This window comes from Myotis davidii, unplaced genomic scaffold (assembly GCF_000327345.1).
Source record: "Myotis davidii unplaced genomic scaffold, ASM32734v1 scaffold905, whole genome shotgun sequence".
NCBI classification, from domain to species: Eukaryota; Metazoa; Chordata; class Mammalia; order Chiroptera; family Vespertilionidae; genus Myotis; species Myotis davidii.
The window spans coordinates 152,613-178,957 of NW_006295819.1; the positions used below are offsets into that span (position 1 = coordinate 152,613).

The 26,345-nt window shown below is 39.6% G+C and overlaps 1 protein-coding gene across 1 annotated transcript; it reads right to left on the reverse strand.

The window, feature by feature from the left end:
- Positions 1-248: 248 nt before the first annotated feature.
- Positions 249-2,228, reverse strand: CXCL6 (chemokine (C-X-C motif) ligand 6). Its single transcript, XM_006770662.2, has 4 exons — positions 2,057-2,228; positions 1,763-1,895; positions 1,561-1,644; positions 249-1,339 (listed from the first exon to the last, which is right to left on the reverse strand). Exons 1-4 carry the CDS (start codon positions 2,163-2,165, stop codon positions 1,321-1,323), a joined length of 345 nt encoding a protein of 114 aa, XP_006770725.1. The 5' UTR covers positions 2,166-2,228; the 3' UTR covers positions 249-1,320.
- Positions 2,229-26,345: the final 24,117 nt, after the last annotated feature.

The following is a 26,345-nucleotide window of genomic DNA, read 5'->3' on the forward strand; positions in this document are numbered from 1 at the left end:
AGGTAGGGAAACTTGTGTTTTCTAAAGAACCAACAGGCTATGGTAACTGGAAAGGCTGAACAAATGCAATGGCATTGGGAAATAAGGGTTTTCTCTGATAGCCAGAGAGCAGCATAATTTTCAAAATAAGGTAGAATTACAGAAAAGCACAATTTTTTTAACAGTATAAGAAAGAAGAAACAACATGAGTAAAGTTTTAAAATATTTTATTTTTTTTCAAAGAATAAAAAGGTTCTATAAACCAATGAGACACACAGTTAAAAAGTACAATTTTAACATAGTAAATGTGATGCATCTATAATTCTTTATAACAAAATTGTCAAACCCTTAAAAGATACAACATAAGCATTACAAATCTTAGCAGTGCTGAGTAGTTTTTGAAAACTAAATGATGAGTTTATATTCAAAAGCTCAGATATATTTTCAAAAATTTCAGAGTACAGACTATTAAGTTTGCCTTATTCTTAAAAATACTAAAACAATGTATGTATAAAGAAACTAGCAATAAGAAATTTACCTATTTCCTAGTTTCTTCATCCAAAGCAAATATTTAGTGATTAAAATTATAGTACTCATAATAAAATAGTTAATAAATACAATATAAAAGTCAAAGCTTAATGAGTAAGTCATGACATTATGCCATACTAAGAAGACATCAAATGTCTAAAGTTATAGGAAAATAATATATTACTCCTTATAGAATTTAAAAATTTAGAAATTCTAAATAAGGAAATATATTCTACACTGATAGCTGTATGATGTGCCTAGCTTTCTAATGCAATATAATTGAAATAGGATCCCAGGATAAAGAGTATGGAAATTATCTCATTTCAAAAAATGATGCTAAATAGTTACAATTTCAAGAGAAGACTGGGGATTACAGATTATCGTCATATATAGCATTCTAAAGAAAGATCATTCACCTATTAAATCTACAGCCTGTTCAATAATGTTCTAAGGAACATATTCTAGAAATAAACCAGTCACCTTAAAGAGTAACAACCAGTAATTCTGGATTCACTAGTCAACTGACAAATATTTCAATGACACAGCAAATAAAATAGCAACAAATAAATAGCAGTAAATACTATGTAAAATACTTCATTAGATGAGCAGAAAGCTGTAAGGATAAACATAGGTCCCTCATCCCATCCATCTCTCAAAGTGGGAGATCCATGAGGAAACCTGACTCCCTGGAGAAAATTAGCCCTTGCTTTGTGGCTTCAGTGGGTCCAGAGAGCCCCAGAAAACTGCTCCGCTGAAGAACCAGGCAGTTTTTCCAAAGCACGATCCTTCCTCTTAATTTTACGATCCTTCCTCTTAATTTTTCTGCTTTCCACTGTTGAGAAAAAAAAAGTATCAATTTAACCAAATTTCCACACTCCTGTGTACTCCAACTAGTTTTCAAAACACAGAGCTTAAGATCAATAAAGAGCAAAAGGTGGGACTCAAGGACTAAGCTAACAAAATATATACATCATAGTCAAGCGTTCTGGGCGACCACCTGGGCGATTGCATGGAAGACTGGTGATAAACCACGAAGACCAAAGCCATGGGTACCTGTTCAACAACTTCTGGATGATTTTCTTGACCACGTGGGCTTCTGGGTCCAGACAGATTTTGTTCCCCTTCTTCATGGTGGCTCTGCAGGGAAAAAAAAAGGAGGGGGGGGGTTGAGGATGCGTCCATGAGCCACAGGAGCTGAAGACCCAGGCCAAGGTCACAGTGGACCCCGGGGACACCGCAGTGCAGTCGGACTTACATAATTTCCACATTGGGGCACCCTGGGCCTGCGGGGACCATCTCCAGGTGATGGATCATTTGGGGACGAATCCTGTGCGTGGGGGTTAAACACACACAGCGCAGCTCGCTCACTATGATCCCGGAGGGACCAGCTGGGGCTGAAAGAGAAACACCGTTATGAGAAAGGCTGCAGGAAAAACAACTCCCGCCAGCTTGGCCCGGGACACTTCCCTGCGCCCCCCCTGCTGCAGCCGCAGCTACAGGAGCTGTGCGCCTTGCTCTGCCCGGCGCGTCCCTGGCTGCGAGCACTCACCGCTGGCCAGGGGCCCTGGCAGCGTCAGCAGCTGCAGCAGCGCGAGCAGCGCGCACAACGATCCCCACGGGCCGGGGCGGCTGGCGGCGCGGCGTGGCAGGAGACTCATAGCGGCGTGGAGGCAGCGGCGAGAGGCGCGAGTTCTGGAAGGAGGAGATGCTGGGATTTGAAACTCCAGCGCACTGTGGCGTCCCCAAGCCCAGCGCATCCCTTATATTGGCATTCGCCCCTTCCTCCAGGCAGGAAACTCAAGCTTTGGGATGCTTGGGGAAATTCCCTGGGCTGAGGGGGTGGGGGTTAGGAGGTTTGGGGGAGGAAATGGGCAGTGAGATTTGGGCAGGAGGGTAACTGGGAGGAGTTGCGTGCACCCCATGCGTGGAGCATGTGGTAACTTGACCCCTCGTGGATGGAGCTGCAGGAGAGGGACAACCCAGCGGAGATTTCATCTTTGGGGCTAGGCAGGGCTGGCGAAGACCAGATTCTGGGGAGCAGAGTCCCCTAAGAGGTGCACCTCACCCCCATCTCTAGAGGAGGACTGGAACCAAAGTAGCAGGAGGGTTGACTTTAGGAAGAAATTATCATCATCCTTAACGCTAATGTATTATCAAGAAATGTAAGCCGCGATCAGAACTGCGCAACACTGAAAGCCTTACTTCTCCTCCTTGCAGGCGGATCATTCTAGGTTTCTCAAATTAGTTTATTTTCTTTGGACTTCAGCCAGCTTTATAAAGCAAGATAATGTGGTGAAAGTGTCTGTACTCCCACGTTTACTCAGTGGCAGGAATAGGCTGGCAAATCAAGTCTGCTTACTGGAAATCTTATACTTGTAGTTTTTAGCAAGCATATTGCCCTGCCAGATGATACCTTGCTTTCTGCAGCTGGATACACTGTTGAATTGGAAGAGGTATGCTCTTCCGTCCGGAGTAGGGTGAGGTGTATGCAGGTGACAGCATGGCCAGGGAGACCCAGCCTGCTACGGCTCTGGCTCCTCGGCCAGGTGTGTACATTGACCCAGTTTGGAGAAGCTGTGGGACGCTAATGGGTTTGAGGGGCTCATCATGAAGTTTGGTCTAAGACTTGAGATTTGAATCAATTTGGCAGCAAGACAGCACCCACTCTGGCTTCACTCAAACAAGTTCATGTAAGGGAAGGGTGACTCAGACACACAAACTTCTGGAACCATCTGACTTAATGCAGGCCGTTTCAGCAGGCCTGCTCTCGTCTGGAGTGGATCCCTAAATTTGAGGGGTAACTTAATCCAGACTTGTCTGCCTGGCCTTACTCTCTCTGTTATCTGTGGAAGTAGATAGAAAACTGAAGGTTTAAAGGCCAAGTCTTTTACAGTTCTAAGTCCATGGCCTGCATAGCTATGATATTAGACTAGCACGCTGGCTTTCTTTCGTGAAAGTCTTACTGGATATGCTCTCTTGGATTGTCCCCAAGACTCTTGTCCTCACAGTAGTTCAGCAAAGGCAACCAGCGAATACAATGGCAATCGGAAACCAGTCATGGAACAAAATTCTTTTCCTTGTCCCTGGTGACCCTGGGGAATTGTGTTAAACTCTTCTACTCATCTTCCTTGGCAGGAAATCACCTCCATTGCTGGTCAAGGAGGAGGTGTCATGGATCTTTAGAACTTTAAGTCTGGAAGGAAACTTAAGAAATTCTCTAGTCAAGGAAGGCTGAGAGGTTTGGTCTCACTTTGTGGGAAGCTAAACCGGAAGGTCTCTCTCCTGCACAGCTTCCTGATACAATCAGCATCACACCTGACTCAGCTAATGCAATCCTTCAGGCTTCTGGGGAGTGGTAATCTGGAAAAACAGCCTACAGATTTATTATATTGACTTTTCACAGATTAGGATACATCTACAGACAACAGTTAAACCTCACTAATGTGGATAAGACAAGACTTCAAAAACATGACTAAAAATCATGGATGATTAAATTCAACATAACCATAGGAAATAAACCACACTATAATAAGACTTTATGAGGCAAAAAAAAAAAGTTTGGTGTCATAGATTATTGAATTTTTATGTGTGTGAGCGTGTGTTTAGGTGAGTTCCAAATAACCTATTTTAAATATAAGTGAACATATGAATTAGTTTTGGCACTACATGGTAAGATCACAGAAGGGTCATGAGATGTTATTTCCGGTTCCTCTTGACACCATGCTTCACCTCATAGCCACTCTGCACAAACTTAACATGCATTGTTTGCAGAATATAAAGAAAATGATTTCTTTTTTTTTATAGCTGGCAAGCAGGTAATAGAAAATCCCCACTTAGAAGTGGGATGTGGGATTGCCCAACCTAATCAGGAAGCACTCTGTAACTTATCCTGGGTTCTCATTGAAATCACTCTGGCCCATGGCCCATGTCTGGCTCTTGTCTAGGCATCTCTGATGTGGGTCTTGTGCAAAGACAGATAGGATTGTGAATAATCTAAGAGTCCCTGCAGTTGAGAATGACAGCACCAAGTACCATTAGGAGGCAGAGCTATTTAAAGGGAAGCCAGTCGCCTTATCTGCACTGTGTCCAGGTAATAAAGCGTGGCACAGTGATATTTTTGTACCAAGCTATAATAAAACAACCTATAAAATGACACTGATATCTGGGGAAGCTGGAATGAATTACTGTTTGTTAAAAGCAATGAAATTTTAGTCATAACACTACAGAGTAATGTAATATGAATTAAAACATTCTTAATGGTTTGCAGCTTCCAAAACATTTCATGCTCTTTTGCTTCTAAGTCTCATATTGATTCTTTTCGGAAGATAAGAAAAACTCTTCCTTCCTCATTTTGTATCTAGGGAAAGGAAGGCCGGAGAAAGAGTTAAGAAGTAGAGAAATCCAGGATTGGAAGTCAAGCCACAAGAGAATCTGCCACAATAAATATTTAATGGTTTCCAGATTACAAACCACTTTCTTCACAGTCACTGGCAAACATCCCACGGCTCTACACATATGGTTAACCACTTTACTTGTATTGCCCAACTATCATATTTTAAGCTGTTGAAATCCTCAGTCTCTCTACTCCTGGCCTTTGAGGCCAAACTGATGTCAAAAGTCCAAGAGCCTTTCAGGTTAACCAGCCTGCAACTGTTACCTACTTTTTAAATCCCTCTCTTCCAGATTAGTGCGAAGTCCTGGCCTTTCTGCGAAGGTTTATTCTGACAAAGGCAGTTGAAATATACTGCTTCTACCTATGATCTTTGAAGATGAATGTACTTGCAATAACTATCTAATGAAGCAGAGTTTAATTGTTACTTAATTTTGCTTTTGTTTCCCTCAAGCTAACTATAAACTCTTTAGAGTCAGCAGCGGTATCTTATATTTCTCACATAAACTCCGATGAATTTCAAGTTTAGTAGCAAGCAATCTATGAACAGTTGATGACAGATAATGATAACATTTTATCTTGTAGTGTTCTTTAAATAACAAGTGAATCTTAAAGTTAAGGAGGAAAGAATGGGACTGTATTCTATCCATTGGTTTTCTCCTATGTTGGAAATTGTTTCCTGGTTATTCTTAGGGCCAGTTCAAATTATATTTTCAGTCCTTAAATCTGAAACTATTAAAAAATATTCAGAAACCAGTAGAATATTTAATATTAAAAATTACACAACTAAAGTATCAACCAAATTACATATTTTCTGGGACTTAGAGATTAGTAAAAATAAATGATCAGGGAAAATTCTGATTAAATTATACTGTGCTGAATGTTATCAGTGTGGAAATGTTATTCTAAATTTGTCTCTTCTAACAAATCAGAGAGGTCTTATGTGTTCAGTATATGACCTCAGTCTTTTAAAATATTTTTCTAAGTTTCTATTTTCCTTTATGTCTATTACTTTTTATGGTACCTTTAAGAAATGCTATATGATTGCAGTAATTAAAGATGCAGATATATCATTACCAGAATCCTATCCAATAAAAGAGTAATATGCAAATTAACCCTCATTCCCTCACTCCCTCACTCCATCACAAAGATGGCGGGGGCAACGGAGCTGGAATGAGCCGAAGGCTTGGGTTGCCCCCAGCAATGGAGGAAGCCAAGCTTCCTGCCTGCCCTGGTCAGCCCTGGTCTCCACTCAAGGCTACAAAGTTTCAATTATAGAATTTAAATAAATTCCAGATACCTGCTTCTAGGCCGTGGGCTGTCCAGCCACCCCAGTAGGGACCCCCACCCTGAAGAAGGAGTGGCCAGCCTGAAAACAGCCCTCAGCCCCTCACACAGGCTAGCCACACTCCCATGGGATGAGGGTCCCCACTGGGGGGCTTAACCAGCCCGCAAACAGCCATCAGCCACTCACCTAGGCTGGCCAGGCACCCCAGTGGGGACCCCCACCCTGAAGGGGGTGTGGCCAGACTGAAAACAGCCCTCAGATCCTCACCCAGGCTGGCCACGCACCCCAGTGGGACCCCACCCTGATCCAGGACACACCAGGCAAATCAGCCGGCCCCTACCCATGCACCAGGCCTCTATCCTATATAATAAAATTGACCCTAACAGCAGCACCAATGGGAATGACTGGTCACTATGGAACACACTGACCACCAGGGGGCAGATGCTCAATGCAGGAGATCCCCGCTGGTGGTCAGTGCGCTCCCACAGGGGGAGCTCTGCTCAGCCACAAGCCAGGCTGATGGCTGCCAGCACAGCGGTGGTGGTGGGAGCCTCTCCCACCGTCTCAGCAGCACTAAAGATGTCTGACTGCAGGTTAGGCCCACTCCTGCTGGCAAGTGGACATCCCAGAGGGCTGCCAGAGGGATGTCTGACTGCCAGCCTGGGGAGCGGGCCTAAGCCAGCAAGTGGACATCCCCCGAGGGGTCCCAGATTGTGAGAGGGCACAGGCTGGGCTGAGGGAACCCCTGAGTGCACAAATTTTTGTGCACCAGACCTCTAGTATCAGTATAAGAGTTTATCCATAAGAGTTTAAGTGGAGGATAGAATTACTTGCTTGCACAAGAAATGGAAAAAGCCATTTGTTTACATTTGGGTTAACTTTCTTCTTTTTTTAAATATATTTTATTGACTTTTTACAGAGAGGAAGGGAGAGGGATAGAGAGTTAGAAACATTGATGAGAAAGAAACATCGATCAGCTGCTTCCTGCACACCCCAAACTGGGGATGTGCCCACAACCAAGGTGCATGCCCTTGGCTGGAATCAAACCTGGGACCTTTCAGTCCTCAGGCCTACACTCTATCCACTGAGCCAAACCTGTTAGGGCAGGGTTAACTTTCTGATATCAATGCAGTCTGTCTGCTTTCACATTGGGCTTGCATTCCAATTAAGAGGCAACATTATTAGGTAATAATTTTGCTTCAAAATTGCCCAGATTTACTGTGAAATGTCAGGAATCTATTCCCTCCTATTGTCCATTATTTTTTCCCCCTGCCAATTTCAGAATAAATCTTTTTGAAAAGGAAGTAAATGGATGAATCTTGAGTTCAAACTGAGGTAGGCTGCAAGTAACCAGGAGGTAGCTAGGTATATCTTATTCAGCTGAGCAAGCTTGCAGAAGGGTTTTGTTGACAAGAGATGACACATAGAAAAAAACAATGAGGATTAAAGTTTTAAATGTTTCAGAAAGCCTTGGATTTCTCAGAAATAGGAAGCATTCTTTGCTTTCTTCAGAAATCCTGTCTGGGCTAAGCAAAAATAAATACTTGGGCTATTTCCTCTTATTTTTGAACTACAGTTTACATTCAGTATTATTCTGTACTAATTTCAGATGTACAGCATAGTGGATATACAATCATTTGCTTTACAGAGTGACCCCCCTGATATTTCAAATACTGTCTCCTTAGTTATTACAATATTATTGACTATATTCCCTGCTCTGTAATTAGTATCTATTCTTAAATAGCATTTTTGAGAAGTCCTTGGTATGATACTGCAGAGGTCCTTTATGGAAATTATACTTTTAATACTATGTTTAATAATGGTCATTTACTACACTGCTTTTGACACCATTAAACTTTATACCATTTTTTAAAATAATAATATCTACTTCTGCATGAACTCACAATAGCTTTATTCTCATTTAACATATATTAGAACCTCATTGATTGCTGTTTTCATAGGAGTAATTATGATGTATTTCTATGTGTGACATATACTTTCTAGGTAAGCAAAACCCTTTTTATTTCCCTTGTCACTAGGTAAACAATTAGTACACACGAACACACACACCCAGCCACCACCACTACCAACAATAACAACGACAATGTTATGAATATTTGTGCAACCCCAAAATTCGTATTGAATTCCTAACCTCTCATGTGATTGTATTAGGAGGTGTGCTGTATGAATGGGATTAGTATCTTATGAAAGAGGCCCATGTAGCTCCCTTGCCCCTTTCACCATGTGGGGACATGGCAAGAACGCATCATCTATGAACCAGGAAGCAGGCTCTCATTAGACACTTAATCTGCCAACACCTTGATCTTTGACTTCCCAATGTCCAGAACTGTGAGAAATAAATTTTTCTTGTTTATAAGCCACCTGATCTAAGGCGTTTTGTTATATCAGCCTGAATGGACCAAGACAAACAACAACATAAACAAGACAAAAATCAAAAGAGAAAAATAGGAATAAAATGTATTTTATAGTTGATCTCTTGTCATTAATTTTTTCATAGATCTATTATTTTCCACTTAATAACTTCTATGCATTTTTCAAAAATTTTTGCAAGAACTGGGAATTATTACATTGGCCCCACTGTCATTAGAGGTGTTACAATGCCAAACTAAAAGTCATAAAATCCTAGAAATGCTGGTTGATGCTGGACTATGACTACCTTGCTAATCAGTTGGAATTTTAAAGGATGGTTTCCCCAGGAGACTAAATTGACCAAACCACTTTACACAAGGTTTTGCTTTGAATACTTCTGGTTTCCAAAATTTCAGCATTAGTATATCAGACTGGAAGTCATTTTCTTTGGAACAGAATGTCCCTTGGGGACAGCTTTTATTTTCCCCTAATTAAAACTTGTGAACCAGACTAGTGAATGTTATGACAAAAGATTATGTCATAGAAAAGTAGTGACTAAGTAATGTATTACAGATAGACCAAAGCTGGTTCTCTTACAATGAGATTTTGCACAAGTTAATTCTTTGTAATAAAGGAAAGTTGTGAAAGCTGTATATGAAGTATATTCAAGTAGCTTTCCATGATGACTTGAAAATAAAATCATAGCAAGTTAAGGCAGTCAAATCCATGGAGGAAAGAACTTATAAGCTGGGACTATATGAACATTAAAATTTATGTTCTGCAAAAGACACTGCCAAGAGGATAAAATGTCAAGGCACACACTGGGAGAAAATATTTGCAAAAGACATATCTTATAAAATACTGTTATTCTAAAATATACCAAAAAAACTCAACATAAGAACATAAATGACCTGATTAAAAAATAAGACAAAGACTTAATAGAGCCTCACCAAAGGAGATATACAGATGGCATATAAGCACATGAAAAGATTCTCCACATCATAAATCATCAGGGAAATGCAAATTAAAACAATGAGATATCACTGCACATCTATTAGAATAACCAAAATCCACAACACTGACAAGACCAAATGCTGGCGAGGATATGGAAAAACAAGAATGCTCATACATTGCTGTTGGAAATGCAAAATGATATGCCTTGAGAAGACAGTTTTTCAGTTTCTTACAAAACTACTCAGCATATAGTCCATACTCTTTGGTACATATCTAAAGGAGTTGAAATTATGTCTACACAAAACTCTGTTTATAGCAGATTTATTTATAATTGCCCAAAACTTGGAACCAACCAAGACATCCTTCAATAGGTGAATGAAAAAATAAACTGTGACACATTCAGATAATAGAATATTTTTGAGGAAATTCAATCCTGTTTTCCTTAATGGTGGTACCAATTTACATTTCCATCAACAGTACATAAGGGTTCTCTTATTGCCACATCCTTGCCAACAGTTGTTAACTCTTGTCTTTTTAATAATCATTCTAACAGGTATGAAGTGATTTCTTATTGTGGTTTTAACTCACATTCCCCTGATGATTAGTGATGTTGATTGAGCATCTTTTTATGAACCTGTGGACCATTTGCATGTGTTTTTTTATGTTGGGGGGGGTGGAGTTTATTCACGTCTTCATTTCATTTTTAAATCAGACAATTTGTTTGCATGCTACTGATTTGTATGAATTCCTCATACAGTTTGAATATTATTAACTCCTTATCTGATATTTGGTTTGCAAATATTTTCTCTCATTCCATAGGTTCATTTTGTTGATTGTTTTACAGTTTTATACATAAAATATTATTTAATCTGAAAAATCTTTTCAATCTTTATTTCTTTTTCTTGTCTTATTTCACTGGTTAAAGCTTCCAGCATAATGTAAGGTTGAAATGGTGAGAATGTATATAAATGTCATGTTTCCATTTATGTAGGTGAAGTTGGTTGATAGTGCTGTTCAAAACATCTGTGTATTAAGTGATAGCTTTTTTGCATCTATCTACTACTGAGTAAGTGGTATTAAAATCTCTGTGAAGGAAGATATGTCCATGATCAGTCTTGTTTCCTATAATTTAAAGCTGTGTTGTTAGTCACAGGCATATTTAGAAATGTTATGTTTTCTAGATGAATTGATCCTTTATCATTATAGAATGTCCATCTTTATCTCTGATATTTCTGTGTAGAAACCTCTTTTCTTGACGTCCATTTTGTCTAACATGAATAAGGCTATTCTAGCGTTTTTTGCTTTCTAATTATATTTTTAATGTTTTGTACATATGATCTACCTTTCACTAGTACATGTACTGCATTTTTTCATTTTGAATGTTGCAATTTTCTCTTCTAAAATTTCAATTTTCTTATCAAATATGCCTCATCTATGCACTCATTATAATTACATTATCTTTTAAATTCTTGAAAATATTGATAATAGGTACTCTAAGATCCTTGTCTGCCGATTCCAACATCTGATTCACCTGGGTTTAATTTGAATGACCTCTTTTTTTCTTCTTTTTGAGTTACATTTTCCTACTTTTTCATATGCCTAGTGATATTTAGTTATATGCATACCATTGTATATGCAATCTTGTCAGGAGTTGGAATGATGGTTTCTTTTAAGTCAAAGGGCAGTGACTTTTGTTCTTGAAAGTATCATATTACTGGCAGATTTTTTTGGTTATTTTTTCTATTTGGTTTTGCATTTAATCCTAGGGTATGTTCTTTACATAGAGAGCATACATTATAGGTTTTTACATTTTTTAAAAAAATATATTTTATTGATTTTTTACAGAGAGGAAGTGAGAGATATAGAAAGTTAGAAACATTGATGAGAGAGAAGCATCGATCAGCTGCCTCCTGCACATCTCCTACTGGGGATGTGCCCGCAACCCAGGTACATGCCCTTGACCAGAATCGAACCCGGGACCCTTCAGTCCGCAAGCCGACGCTCTATCAACTGAGCCAAACCGGTTTCGGCTAGGTTTTTACATCTTACCTGAATACTGGAGCTATTCAGCTAGGTCTCGTTTCTCTTATGCCTGAGCTGCAACATTCCCAGCACTGTATGACCTTTGGTATCACTATCCAGCTCTCAGCCACTCACAGGCCTTATTTTCTAAGCTTCACAGACTCTCACCCTGTACTTGACTAGCCCAGCCTTTGGCCAGGAAACTGCATGAATTCCTATGGAGTAGTGTTTTTTCCAGTATGCCACCCCGCCATTGCAGCTCCTTCAGGAGTCCATTCTGCTTGAGCTCTATTTGGGTTCCTCCTCTTTGCCGGCTAAAGATCCCCTATGGCAGAATGTCAGAACTACTGAGGGGCTCACATCATGTGTTTTCCTTCTCTCGATGGTTACGGTTTTTTGTTGTCTATTGGGCAATGCCTGAAAGCCATTACCTAATATATTTTGTTTAGTTTTTAATTGTTTTTGGAATAAGGTAAGTTTAATAACAGTTGCTCCATCATAGCCAGGAAAGGAAGAACTAGAAAACATTTTATAAAGGGTAAAAGAACTAAATGGTGTAAAATATTACTGAGAATATTGTTGTGTGTTAGTAAGGTTACTAGTAAATAAGATGTGTCAGGGCGTCTTACAGAGTAAATTTATGGGTTCAGAAAGTTAATTTCATTTACTCATTTGAGGGTGTACATAAACATCAACTATTTCTCTTTTTTGTCCATTTTATTTTTTTGGTCCATTTTAGCTTTTTTGTCTCTCCTATCTCTGCCTCGGCTTCTAGAGAAATGTCTCTTACCCTTGCATTAAAACTTGTTAACTTTAGCCCTCGCTGGTTTGACTCAGTGGATAGGCCTGTGGATTGAAGGGTCCCGGTTTGATTCCGGTCACGGGCACATGCCTGGGTTTGCAGGCTCCGTCCTGGGGCATGCAGGAGACAGCCAATCAATGATTCTCTTTCATCATTGATGTTTCTATCTCTCTCTTTCTCTCCCTTCCTCTCTGAAATAATAATAAAAAAAACATAAAAAACAACAACACTTGTTAACTTTAGTGCTGTCACTGGCAAAAAATTTTTCATTATATAGACAACTAAGCTCATTTCATTCCTTATTCCCATACATTGGGCATTGATATTACGCCACACCATCTCATGACTAAGGGTGAAGTTTGACATAGTCAGCTATTCTATGCTTACTCAGGAGTTCTCAAATTCTTTAACTGTCCAGGCTACAAATATTGGCTTTTACTGAAGACTGTCTTGTTGCACATGGATCTATATTAAATGACTAGTGCATTGTATGGGCTCAGCAATGACAAGTTTGGATGCTTCCTTTTATTTTTAGCTTTTGAAATTTCTCTCTTCCTTTAGCTACATAGTAAATGGATCATCTAGAATCTCTGCCCCAAATAAGGTATTTGTAGGCAGCCATAACTCTTAGCTAAATCTCAAAAACAAACACACAAACGAAAACAAGGAACAGAGCCAGTGGCAGCATTGTTAGGGGCATTACAAACCTACAGGTGAGTGTACACGCGCTGGCAGCCGCGGGAGCATTCTGCCTTGGGATAAGGCAAAATTCCAGTTAGCTGGTACTTACCTCCACTATGGTACTTACTCAGGCTTCTCTTTGTAGGCTATCATTGACCCTGTAGGAGGATTTCACTTTCTGTTTTGAGGATATTATATGGAGAAGGGACATTGAAAAATGGGTTGTCAACATGGCAAATTTTAGAAAGAGGATGAGCAAAAATTTAGATGAATAGGTTGCCATGATTACTTCTTGATATTCAATGAGTGATATGCTGAATGATGCTAAGGGTAGATCTTCAATGAGACCAGAAGAAAGTACATAATTTTTCAACAAATGTGATATATAGTATTCATTTGAATGGGGATGGATGATTTGCAGATTTTAGGTTAGGTCTTATGTGGCTCCCTGGGAGTGTCCACGTTGGGTAGAATCTGTTAATTTTGTTGTGAGGAGATTGAAGGCAAACACATTAATGAATATTTCCAAATATTATACCATTGCATAAGCTTGTCCAGAGATTACAATGATTGACTCAAATAATCCTTCAACTTTGACTTAAATGTAATGAGGTCTAATAAAATCTCTCTGGTTTTATATTCAATGGGTATGTCTTGCATTATGCTAAGTGAAAGAAACCGGACACAAAAAGATACATATTGTATGATTCCATTCATAGAAAATGTCCAGGCTAGGCAAATCCATAGGAACAAAAAGAATAGTGGTGTCTATGGACTAGCCAAGGGAAGAATGAGGAGGGATTCATAATGGGCATGAGTGCCTTTTGGGGATGATGAAAATGTTCTTGAATTAGTGGTGATGGTTGCACAACTTTGGGAATGTATGAAAAAACCACTGAATTGGCTGCCTCAAAAGGTTGAATTTTATGGCATATGAAGTACATACCAATGAAAAAACAATGATGGGCTCTTTTCTAAAACTATTAATTCAGAACTGGGAATGGGGGTTGCTAGGAATCTGTTTTAATGAGCTCTTCATAGGATGCTCATGCATACTATTTTTAAGAAACACTCTTACAAACCATTAAATTATTTTAAAAAAACCTAGCTGACTAGGGCTTAGAATGGCCTTTCTGATCTCTTTCTCGCATCAAGGATTCAGTGTACAACTCTATAAAACTTCATAATAATGAAACATTTTTTTTCAAAAATTATAACAACAACAATAGTACAATAGTGGCTACCATATGCACCAAGCAGATTTTTAAAACTTATGTGGGGATTTAGATTACAGCATCTTAAATTCTTCAAATTTTTTTCTGTTGAGTCAACACCATTAAAGCAGCGGTTCTCAACCTGTGGGTCGCGACCCCTTTGGCGGTTGAACGACCCTTTTACAGGGCTCGCCTAAGACCATCCTACATATCAGATATTTACACTATGATTCATAACAGTAGCAACATTACAGTTATGAAGTATCAATGAAAATAATTTTATGGTTGGGTCACAACATGAGGAACTGTATTTAAAGGGCCAGAAGGCTGAGAACCACTGAATTAAACGCTTTTATTTTTTCTTTATCAGCTCTTTCTCCTGTTTTCTTCAGCAATAGTTTGGCACTTTTTCTGGACTGGTCTCTTCAAGTGCTCATCCTCTCTCTCTGGTAGTAATTTCCTCAATTTTTGTCTCCCTATCTTTAGACTTTTCTATATTTGTTGCCTGGCTTTGTCTACTTCCATTGTGCTAAGAGCTCAAGATACAGAGATAAACAGGGTGATGAATTTATAATCTAGTGGAAGAGGTCAAAATACAACAGAGAAAGAAACAAGATAAAGAGATTGCAATAGATGCTATGAAAGAGAATAATTTCATAATTTGATAAAAAGTCACATGGACTGGGGATGCTTACAGTAGTATGATGGTTATTGAAGAGGTGACACTTTAAAAAAATAACAGAAGCATAAAAATGACACAGGTCTGCAAAGAGCCTAAAAATGAGGTCCCCAAGCAGAAAAAACAAGGGCAGAAGCCGGAAATAGGTTGCTGTGTTTTTTTGTCTGTTTTGTTTTGTTTTTTAAAAAATATATATTTTATTGATTTTTTACAGAGAGGAAAGGAAAGGGGTAGAGAGTTAGAAACATCGATGAGGGAGAAACACTGATCAGCTGCCTCCTGCACACCTCCCAATAGGGATGTGCCCACAACCAAGGTACATGCCCTTGACCGGAATTGAACCTGGGACCCTTCAGTCCGCAGGCCAGCACTCTATCCACTGAGCCAAACCAGCTAGGGCAGCTTGCTGTGTTTTGATTAACTAAAAGAAGCCTGTGGACTTAAGGGTCCCAGGTTCGACTCTGGTCAAGGGCACATGCCCAAGTTGTGGGCTTGATTCCCAGTAGGGGGCATGCAGGAGGCAGCCAATCAATGATTCTCTCTCATCATTGATGTTTCTATCTCTCTCTCTTTCTCCCTTCCTTTCTGAAATCTATAAAAATATAAAGAACAAAAGGAAGGAAGGAAGGAAGGAAGGAAGGAAGGAAGGAAGGAAGGAAGGAAGGAAGGAAGGAAGGAAGGAAGAAAGACTGGCAATGCCTTATGAATGTTCCTTGACATATGATAGGGCTACATCCTGATAAATCCAATGTAAGTTGAAAATATTGTAAAACAAAAATCCATTTAATACACCTAACCTACCAAATACCATAGATTAACTTAGCCTACCTTAAATGTGCTCAGAACACTTACTTTAGATGAGAGTTGGGCAATCACCGTAATTCCCTTCCTTTTCTTTTCACCCAAGTCAGGAGATGGGCATTTTGTACAGATGATGGAACACAGAAACAAAAAAACCCCACAGTATCCAAAAAACCTGGCAACACAATGCAGTGTAAAGAATCTGTTGTTTACCCTCATAACCAGGTGCCAGACTGGGAGCTGCGGTTTGCAGCTGCTGCTGCCCAGTATTATGAGAGAGTATCGCAGCACATATCACTCACCTGGAAAAAGGTCAACTTCAAAATCTGAATTACAGTTTTTACTGAATTATAGTTTTATTGCTTTTACACCATAGTAAACTTAAACAATCATAAGTCAAACCATTATAAGTGGGGGATAGTCTGTAGTTAGAAACTGGGAGATTGGTATGAATGAGAGTGGATAAATAAACAAGAGCCAGGTCATAAAAATATTTCTAAGACAAGGTACAGTTTATATTTTATTTTATTTGCAATGACAAGCCTTTCAAAGATTTTATGTTGCAATAAGATATCATCTGATTTAAGTTTCAAAAACTTTTGAGTGAAACTATAATAGTGTACAATTTGGAAACAGAAACACAAGTTAGAAGGCAATTCTAGCAGTTTAGGAAAGGTAGGCAAACTATCATCTTCTGGCCTGCCACCTGTTTTATAAATGAAGTTTTATTGAAACACCACTAAAAATGATTGTGGCTGCTCTCATGCTACAATGGCAGTTTTGAATAATTGTGACAGGGACCATATAATCTGCAAAGCAAAAATATTTACTATCTTATTCTTTACAGAAAAGGTTTCTCAAGCCCTGGTATAGATGAGAAATATGATGGGTGGCCTAGGATGATGCCTAATGGAGATATAGAGATATTGGAAGATTTTTAGATGCAACCTTTAGGACATGTTGATGGATTGAGTGCCAGCAATGGAAAGTTTAATAATTACTCCTAGTTGTTTGATAGAAATGATTGAGTGTATGGTGATGCCATTTATTGAGATGTAAAAGAATGGGAAAGGAACATGTTTATATGGTTGGGGAATTAAAATATTTTGTGTAGATATACCATAAAGTTTAAATTAAAATGTTTTGTTTAGACATAGTATAAAGTTTAAATGCCTGTGAAATAGTCAAGAGGAAATGTCAAGGAAGTTGTATATGAACTCAGGGAAGTGGTTTGTGCTAGAATTATTATGAGAGACATCAGCACAGAGAATTGCTTATGGAATCCACCTAGTGAAGATCTAGAAAGAAATTGTGGCCTGGAAGAGTGCTTTGAGGACTTCAATATTTAGTGTTCTCCAGTCTCAGAGTACTCCTCATGTACATGTCCTTTTCTTCTTGCTGTATTAGCAATATCTTCTCATCCGCTCCAGGATCTAAGTACTTATTGATTTTCTAGCTTCCTTGTAACATCTCTGAAGAACAAATGCTATTATTCTTTGCATACATATAAGAAAGAAATTTCAGGAAGTTTAATCAACTTGCTACATGTCTTATCAATAGGAGAGTTTCTGATTCCAAGGCCCATCATCTTTTCACTCTGCCACATTGCTTCCCAAAGGAAGTCTATATGCCATACTTGGTGGGAAGAGGCTAGGGGGTGATGGCAGCTCACACTCCTTGCTACTGTTCATTCCCTCTTCAGGAGCAGTTTGCATATATATATATATATATATATATATATATATACTCACAAAAATGATCCTTTCCAGAGGTATATTCAAAGAGATTTCACACAGGTTCTCATGTGATCCTAACATCTTGCTAAAAGTAATTATTTCATTAGTTACAAATAACAATTTAAGTAGAAAAGAAATGTATTTAAAAGATACCATGTGGTTCAAACCAGGGCCATCATTAAGAACAATATAGCCAACACAAGTTCCCCCCAATGGTCATAGTCACCACAGTTTGCAGCTGAAACAAGATATATCCACCGTCACCGCTACTGTCACCGCCACTACCCATTGCTTAAGTCACCCTACCTCCTCGAGATGGGTCTCAACACAAACCACTTTCTTCAGTACATGCTTCTGATAACATCTCCTGAGGCAGCTCCTTAAATGCATGAGCACTCCTACTACTATTACCAAGTATCTGTTGTTACCTAGTAATAGCATCTCAATAGTAAACACTAATTTTGTAGCAATACAAAAAATTCATCTTGACTGCCATGGGAACCATCTTTTAGACCACATTTAAATAGACAATCAAGAGTATCATACTCAACAGACATTCACATTTTTTTCCCCAGAATTCTTTTTCCATTTTTGAGGCATTTGGATCTGGGATTCTATAAAAACTCTCTGGCCAACTATTAGCCAACGAGTCTATACCAGATCATTTATACAGATGTATAATTGCTAGTAAATTAATTTTCTAAAATTTATTCTGCTACCCCATGAACCATTTGACATTTTGATGTCTTGTTTGTCTTGAAAATAACAAAAATTCATTTTATTTTTCAAAAGTACAGTAATCTTAGCCATGTATTCCCTGTCAACATATTCTGCTATCCACAGGCAATGAAGCTTTGCTTAGTCAAAAGCTATTTGCACTCAATTCATAGTGTCTACTAAAAGATACTCAAAACAAAAAGTAATCATTCATTATTTTCTTTTCTTCCTACTTCTAGTTTCTAGTAGTCAAGTTTATTTAATTTTATTAGACTACTTTTGTGATAATGTGCCAGGATCTTAGAGATGATAAAAATCGTTCCATCAATGTCACTACTATTACAATTCATGTTGGATTCCTATGCAATATAGCATCCATGCCCATCTGTTTCTTTAATATTGCAAATTTTTGTCAGAGAATTTCAACCTCTTCATCACTGCTCTAGGTTGAAAAGTTCCAGGATTCAAACCACAATGGCTTATTTTTTCTAATTAATTTATTAATGCATTTACTCCATAGATATTATTGGTAACTGATTTTATATGAGGGGTAAGGCTGTTCTCTCATAATAATTAAGCAGCAGGAGGAGCAGATAATAATCAGAAAAGGTCTTTAAAATTATCCTTCTACCCTCAGTTTATTCTCTAACTGATAAAGAATATCACTTAGAGAATTGACTTGAGTACTTCAGAATTTAGTTTGTCTCATTAAGAGACTAAAGCTCTGTACCATATCTATGTCTGACTGGTTCTGTGAGGGTTTTGGTTTGTTTGTTTGTTTTTTTAGTTTCAAACAATGTTTCTCTCTGGTGGGTAAATAAGTTGCCTCACGGTGGTAGCAGAGATGCAAGTATGTCACTGGGATCTTCATCTTTCAAGGACTGAGGATATGTAAGGAAGAAATCCTGGTTACCCACAACCCCTAAAGCTTTTAATGTGGGAGGCATTTCTTCAATAAGCTGTCATGACATCAGTTACTATAACTAAGGTATGGGCTGAGGTCCCAAGAATGCCTTTGCTTTCTCCTTTTGTCTCTGTTTTAAGCCTCTAATAGCATTTCCCTCTCTTGCATCTTCCAAATTGTAATTACTGCACTGAAAGTTAGGGTGATAGGCTGGTCTCTAAGCATTCTCAGTTCACCTCAGTCTCCACAGAAGCATTTCTCTGCAGCTGGCATTTGTTCTAAGTGAATTCAATCTGCCAGAATCTGCTCTATTACTCCCCTCTCAACTCTTCTCAGAAATAGCTTTTTCAGCATCAGCATATAAGAAGCTCTAGTTCCCCCTACATTTGGTGGATATTAAATGGCATACCTATCCCTCCTTTTTCATTCATTTCCTTTCCCTTCCCCTTCCTCTCTTCTCTATATGCCAAATTTACATTCTATAGTCTTTCATAGTAAAACCACAGTCTTAGAGGTATTGATAATCTTTGATCATAGAACAACCTCAAGAGGAGGATTTTGTAAACAGATTTTTATCAATCGCCTTCTCTTTCAACTGATTATTTCTGCTACAGTTCTCTGGGAATGACAACCTCCTACCAGGAAGGTGTAGTCCTGTAACTGCAACCACAGTTTTTTATATATAAGAGATTCTGTCATAACCATTAAAGCCTATCCAATCGTTGGTCTTGAACTATAGCTCAAAATCCAGAGAAATCTGCCTAGAAACAAGCAAACAGAAATAAACCTTGGACTTCTTTCTATGGAAAAAAAATCACCTCTTTGCGATTTGTTTTAAACATTTGGTGACTATAAGTACTGACTTATTAATTATTTCCTAGGGATCCTCCTCCTTTCTCACCTTGGACAGTTCCCACAAAACCTAAGCTTCCCTCTTTTTCTAATCTATACTAATAAAAGCGTAATATGCTAATTAGACAAAACAGGAGAATGCCCTTCTGGACGTCATTCTGGACATCCTTCTGGATGACCTTCCTGATGAAGCCGTGGCACTGGGGCCGAGGCAGAGGCAGTTAGGGGCAATCAGTCAGGCAGGGTTGGTTAGAGGTGATCAGGCAGGCAGGTGAGTGGTTAGGAGCCAGTGGTCCTGGATTTCAGGAGGGATGTCCGACTGACAGTTTAGGTCCAATCACACAGGGATTTCGTGCACTGGGCCTCTAGTATTATATATTCATCTAAGGCAGCGGCTCTCAACCTGTGGGTCGCGACCCCTTTGGCGGTCGAATGACCCTTTTACAGGGGTCGCCTAAGACCATCCTGCATATCAGATATTTACATTACGATTCATAACAGTAGCAATATTACAGTTATGAAGTAGCAGCGAAAATAATTTTATGGTTGGGTCACAACATAAGGAACTGTATTTAAAGGGCCAGAAGGTTGAGAACCACTGATATAAGTGCTCTGATGCAAGAAGAAAGGTAGTTTAATGGCTGCCCCATCATCTTTAGGTGGTATTGTGAAGACTCGCAGATATAGGAGGGGTCAATATGGACTCAGTTATCTTAGTTCACAAAATTCCTTAGTTTAGAGTTTGGCAGCCATGAGAAGGATACCCCCACTAATTCTATCTAGAGATAGTGATGTCTGAAATGGAGAAATGGGTCACTCCTCTCTCCTCCTCTATGCTTAAGGTATCTTAAGAGGCTGAAAGACAGAATGTCAAAAATGCAAAACATAAGTGTTAAGCTATAATAAGCTAAGTGGGCATGTGAGATGTTAAGTTACAAAGTCTGTTATTCCCTGAAATGACTCACAACTTTATATCCCCCTCCCCCCCCAAACCATTTTCACATGTGTTAGTTTCCAGGTTGTAGAGAAGTTGCCCAAGTTATATTTGATTTATCAGGATGCAGAATGGCATTGCCTAGAGACAATCTACTATGGTAAATTGCTTTATGCTTACCTGTTGTCCTGCCCTTCAATCACCCTTCCATGCCCCGATGACGAGGGGAACACTCTGCCTTGGATGAGGAGTTAAAGAGCACCAGGGACTTCTTCTCCTCATTTACCATCAGGGCAGCCTCATTTACTTTGTTCTTTGTTCTCTTCTTATCGCAGAGAAACCTGCCGGGGAAATTGATTCTTTTAGCTGTAGGCCTGGGCCAGAGATCTCATCCTCATATAGCCCTATTGGTTGGCTGGTAGTTCTTCTGTTTAAACTGCAGTTGCCCACACAACAGGGAGCACATTAACCTTCTCTCTGTATGGATTCTCATGCTTAGAGTAGCCTTTTCAAGACCTTCCTTCCTCTCATCTTCAGAACAGATATCTTTCCCCAGATGCCGGAAGCCAGTCCATCCTTGCTGCTTGACACAGTTGCTGCAGGGAAGAAACATCTGCACAGCATATGTTACAAGGGACCTGGCGTATATGGCATACTGTTCTTAATGTTTGCTCCCACTTTTTATCGCTATGCTTTATAACCAGAGCCACCTCCCCGAGAAAGGTTGTTTCCTTCGAATCAACTGGTATAAACACAGATGTAACAAGACAATAAAACATAGAACCTGGCTGGAGATCCTGGCTAGAACCTGGCTAGAGCACCTGGCTAGGCTGCTGATCAACTGAACGCTGTCTCTGTGTCATTCCTTCTTCCCCGACTCCGTCCACATCTTTGGAAACTCCTGGACCTGCTGGGGTTGGACCTCAACAATTGGCACCCCAACACCCAGAGTCCCACAGCAGGTATGAATTAAACCTTTAATTGTACATGGAAACATTTATGTTGTATTCAAAATGAGACTTTTCTGCTTCAACATCTGACTTAAAGATTCATTTGTTCCTGGTCTACTCATCTGAATCAGGGCTTATGGAAAAGCCCTGATACTTAGTGACAGGTAAGAATGAGAAGAATGAGTAGTGTGTTGATTTAGCAGTATGAGATATTGGAGCGCTAAATTGAAGATCCCCACTAAAAACAATATTAATACCCAATTGCGCATTTCTGTTTCTGAAATCAGGCATTTCTGAGAGAGCTTTCACCAGCCTGGTTGCCTTAGTCACGTTAATACCTGTGATTAGTATTTAATGTTTTGGTAAATGCTGAAATTGTGAATTATCTCTAAGTCTATTCAGGCAAAGTTTATGAATCATAGAAATCCTAAATAGTATGACTGGATCTGAGTTATTATTTAGATTTACCAACCTGTTAAAGTATGTGTTTTGGGGAAAATGGGGAGAAAATAGAAATAGAGTAAAATATAAAAACATTTCATAAGAGTTTTTCTTCTCTTTATTATTGTGATTGAATGTAAAAATAAAACTCTATATCTACATAAGGCTATATCTATCATTTCTCCAAATGCCCAGATTATAAAGAAATTTCTCACCGTACCTTTTTCATCATTTGATGGTTAGGTTGACTAACGCAGGAGTTAGTTCCCTCAGACCGTGATTGCTGATATTGAGTAAAGTTAGTCTTGACTATCCTTACGTTGCTAGAAAACATGATACTGGTTAAAGCCTACAGACATAACAGGATGTGGTGTAACATGACGCACTCAATCCTCCGCTGAATCAGGTTTTTTGTTTTTCTTAGCTGCCTTCCTCTTTTCATCTGTCATGTCATCAGGTTATGCTTTACCTTTACTCATGAAATCTAAAGGTCTAACTAGGTCAACATTAGAAAGATTGTGGCTGTTGGCACTCCATTTACCGCTTACTCTCAGCGTGCATTTTAACAGGGGAAAAAGCCTTCTTTATCTAAGTAGTTGCGGGACCAGAGTAAGCCCGGTGTTTTGGCTCTTCTGAGCCTCTTCTCTTTCTTTCATCATTCCACTATTAGCCAGCCCCACCCTACTGTATAATAATAAACAACACAATATATTTTATAAATTGTCTTCCTTTATACTCCCCCAAACAAACTCTTTTAACCCATTCTTGGATACATATAGGGAGAGGTTGAGTAGCTTGGCTAATGCCACAAAAGAATGTGGTGGAACTAGAGTATAAAACCAGCCTGCCTGACAACAGAGTGACTATAAGAAACCACTGCCAGCTAGTCTTCTTTGAATCTCCCAAGGTTCACTTTGCATATTCCCAACTTTGTCTGCCAAGAAGGATGGGATCTGACTTTTCCCAAAAGTCAGGTGTGTCAGATGAGCCATGGTACACTTTCCATGCTCCTGCTGCTCCTCCCATTCATGTCTCCATATCTGCTTCATCATCTTTTCTCTTTTTCTCATTTACTCATTCATCAAATATTTTCTGAGCTTCTACTAAGTACTGAGCAATGCCCCCAGCACTGAAAACATAGCAATAAACCAAACAAAATTTATATTTCAAGGAACAATTATTCTATAGGGGTTACAATTGACAAACAAAAAAAGATATGTGTGTGTATCTACGTATGGTGTGTCTTTATATATTATATAGAGTGATTCAAGAAATACTGTAGCACAATTATATTTTGACAAAAATCTGAAAGAAGGAAAGAAAGAACAAGCTTTGCAGTCGCTGGGGAGAAATAAGTATTCTAAGCAGAGAGAACAGTAGCTAGAAAGATCCCAAGGTAGGAGTTTGCTTGCTGTATTTAAAAACTAGCCTGACAGCATGATTAGGTAGAAGCAATCAGAAGTGGTAAGATTGGAGTTTTTGTTCCTTATAGAGTCTCATGAGAACTTTGGGTTTCCTCTTGGTGAATTATCAAACCATTTGGTGGAACAATCTCTCTTACTTTTGAAAAGTTTACCATGCTCTACGTGAACAAACAGCATAGGAAGGCAAAGAAATATGCAAAGAGACCAGTGTGAAGGCTATACAAGAGTTCAGGTGCAAGATACTTTCATCTGTAGCAGGAGCCTTGGAGCTGGTAATGATGGAGAGCATAAGACATTTTTGGGGGCTAGCAATCTGAATTTGTTCCAGTAACCTGCTTTCTACTGAACCCTCTTGCTAGCCGATAATTAACTCCGTTTGTGAAAGAATATAGGAGACTAGCAGCTGGACTCTACGTTAATCAATGTCCCTAATGACATTCTGAAGTCCCTGCCCCTTCCTTAATTAACTGGTCCTGGAAGAGCTATTTACCTAAATACGTCCAATCTACAAGGGCCATAAACCAAGGACGTAACAGCTTAACTAGAGGGAGCATATAAGGAGGAAATATCACTGTCTAAGTTGCTCAGGATCTGGATCTTAGAGTCCCCTGAACCAGCAGCGCTGCTTTGAATAAAGGCTTTTCCTGAAACCTCATAGTGTCCAACTGTCTCTTCCATGCTAATTCCATAAATTCCATATTCCATAACAAGTATAGAATAAAGAGAAGCACCTCTTAATAGTTCCCTAGCCTAGTTGCACCCTAGAATCCCCATGGGACTTTAAAATATCCTAATATATAAAAACCCAGGGTCTGTAATGTCCAAAACGCTGTGGGCGTGGTGACCCAGCACTGACTGCCAAGGGGGCTGTGGATTAGGCCAGGAAAGAGGCTGAAGAGAGAAGCAGGGTCTTATCTGTAGCATCCGTGGCAGCTGTTGATCAGCTCTTGCCACTCTCTTTCCAGGCCTGGCCGCATCCATGCCTCTCTTTCTCTCCAGGCCTCTGTGGGGGTTGCTGATCAGCCCTGCCTCTCTGATCAGGCCTGGAGATAGGCCCGGAGACGCTGACTGGCATAGAAACTGATCAATCAGAACCAAATCTGGATGAACTGTGAGGAGCCAATGGCTGCATAGGAGGCGGAGATTTTGATGCCGACTGGCATAGAAACCGATCATTCAGAATCTAATCTGGGTGAACTGCAAAGGTAGAACCTAAGGTGGGGGCTGAGGAGGGGTTTTAAGAGTAGCAGATGTTTGGTGTAAGGTGTAAGAAAGCAGTTCAGCCGAGACCTCCCTCTCCCTTCCTCTCTGTAAAAAATCAATAAAATATATTTTTAAAAAAGGAAAAAAAAAAGAAAGAGGTTCAATTTTTTAATGACCAGTTTGGCAATATAGTGCATATGGCTGGCTATCAGTCCAGATATAGGAATTATGTATTTTTGTCTGCCTAGAGCATCTCCTCCTGCTGTAAAAGGCTTCCCACCCCCCCATTTAAGCAATCCTATCCTATATAATCTTTCTATACTATTAAAAGGGTAATGTGCTAATTAGACCGGGTTAAATGGCCATCTTCTGGACGTCTGACTTCCTTCCACTTCTGGACAAAGCCATGGTAGTGGGGGCCAAGGCAGAGGAAGTTAGGGGTGATCAGGCTGGCAGGGGAGAGCAGTTGGGGGTGAGATCAGGTCAGAAGGGGAGGGCAGTTGTGGGTGAGATCAGGCCAGCAGGAGAGGGAAGTTAGGGGTGATCAGGCAGAGACAGTTAGGGGAGATTAGGCAGGCAGGCAGAGGCAGTTAGGGGTGATCAGGCAGGCAGGCAGAGAGGTTAGGGGCGATCAGGCAGGCAGGCAGAGGCAGTTAGGGGCGATCAGGCAGGCAGACAGGTGAGCAGTTAGGAGCCAGCAGCCCCAGATTGCAAGAGGGGTGTCCAATTGGAGAGGGTGCAGGCTGAGCTGAGGGAACTCCCCCCATGCACAAATTTCATGCACCAGGCCACTAGCATACACATATCAGAGCTCAACCACAGACTCATCATATCAAAATCTTTGCAAGTAGTGCCCAGGACTCTATCCTGTCAATCAGCTTCCCTAAGTAATTCATTATGTAGACACTGACATGTTTTTGGGAATCAGTATTAAAAGCCATTTTGTTTGTATTATGACATCATTAATTTTTAATGCTGAGAAGACACTTTTCTCCATATCTACTGCCATCTACTCAAATATAAGCCTTGGTTTTCCTTTACTGTTAAGTGTTCTACCTACATCTATCTCATGTCCATCTTTGCACAGTTAGCTCACATAATATTTTCAAAGATTAAATCTTCAATTCCCTCTCATTGTTCTCAAAGGCAACAATCCTTGACACAGCCTGTGAGATCCTGCCTGGTGTTGGTCATATGACTCTCTATCTCATCAGTCACCACATACTTCCCTTCCTCTCTGCACTGCAGGCAAACACTAGCCTTCCTTCAGTCCCTGGTTCACAGCTATTTCCTCTTGTCTTCAAGTTTTGCACTTGCACATCCTCTGATGACTATTCCCTCCTTGATTTCACCTAATTAACTCTTATTCATGTTTTGACCTCAGCTCAATCATTATTTTTTCAGGAGAGGCTTCTCTGACTTTTCTTACTAAGCTAAATCCACCCACAGTAGGAGGTTATGAAATAAATTTAGAAA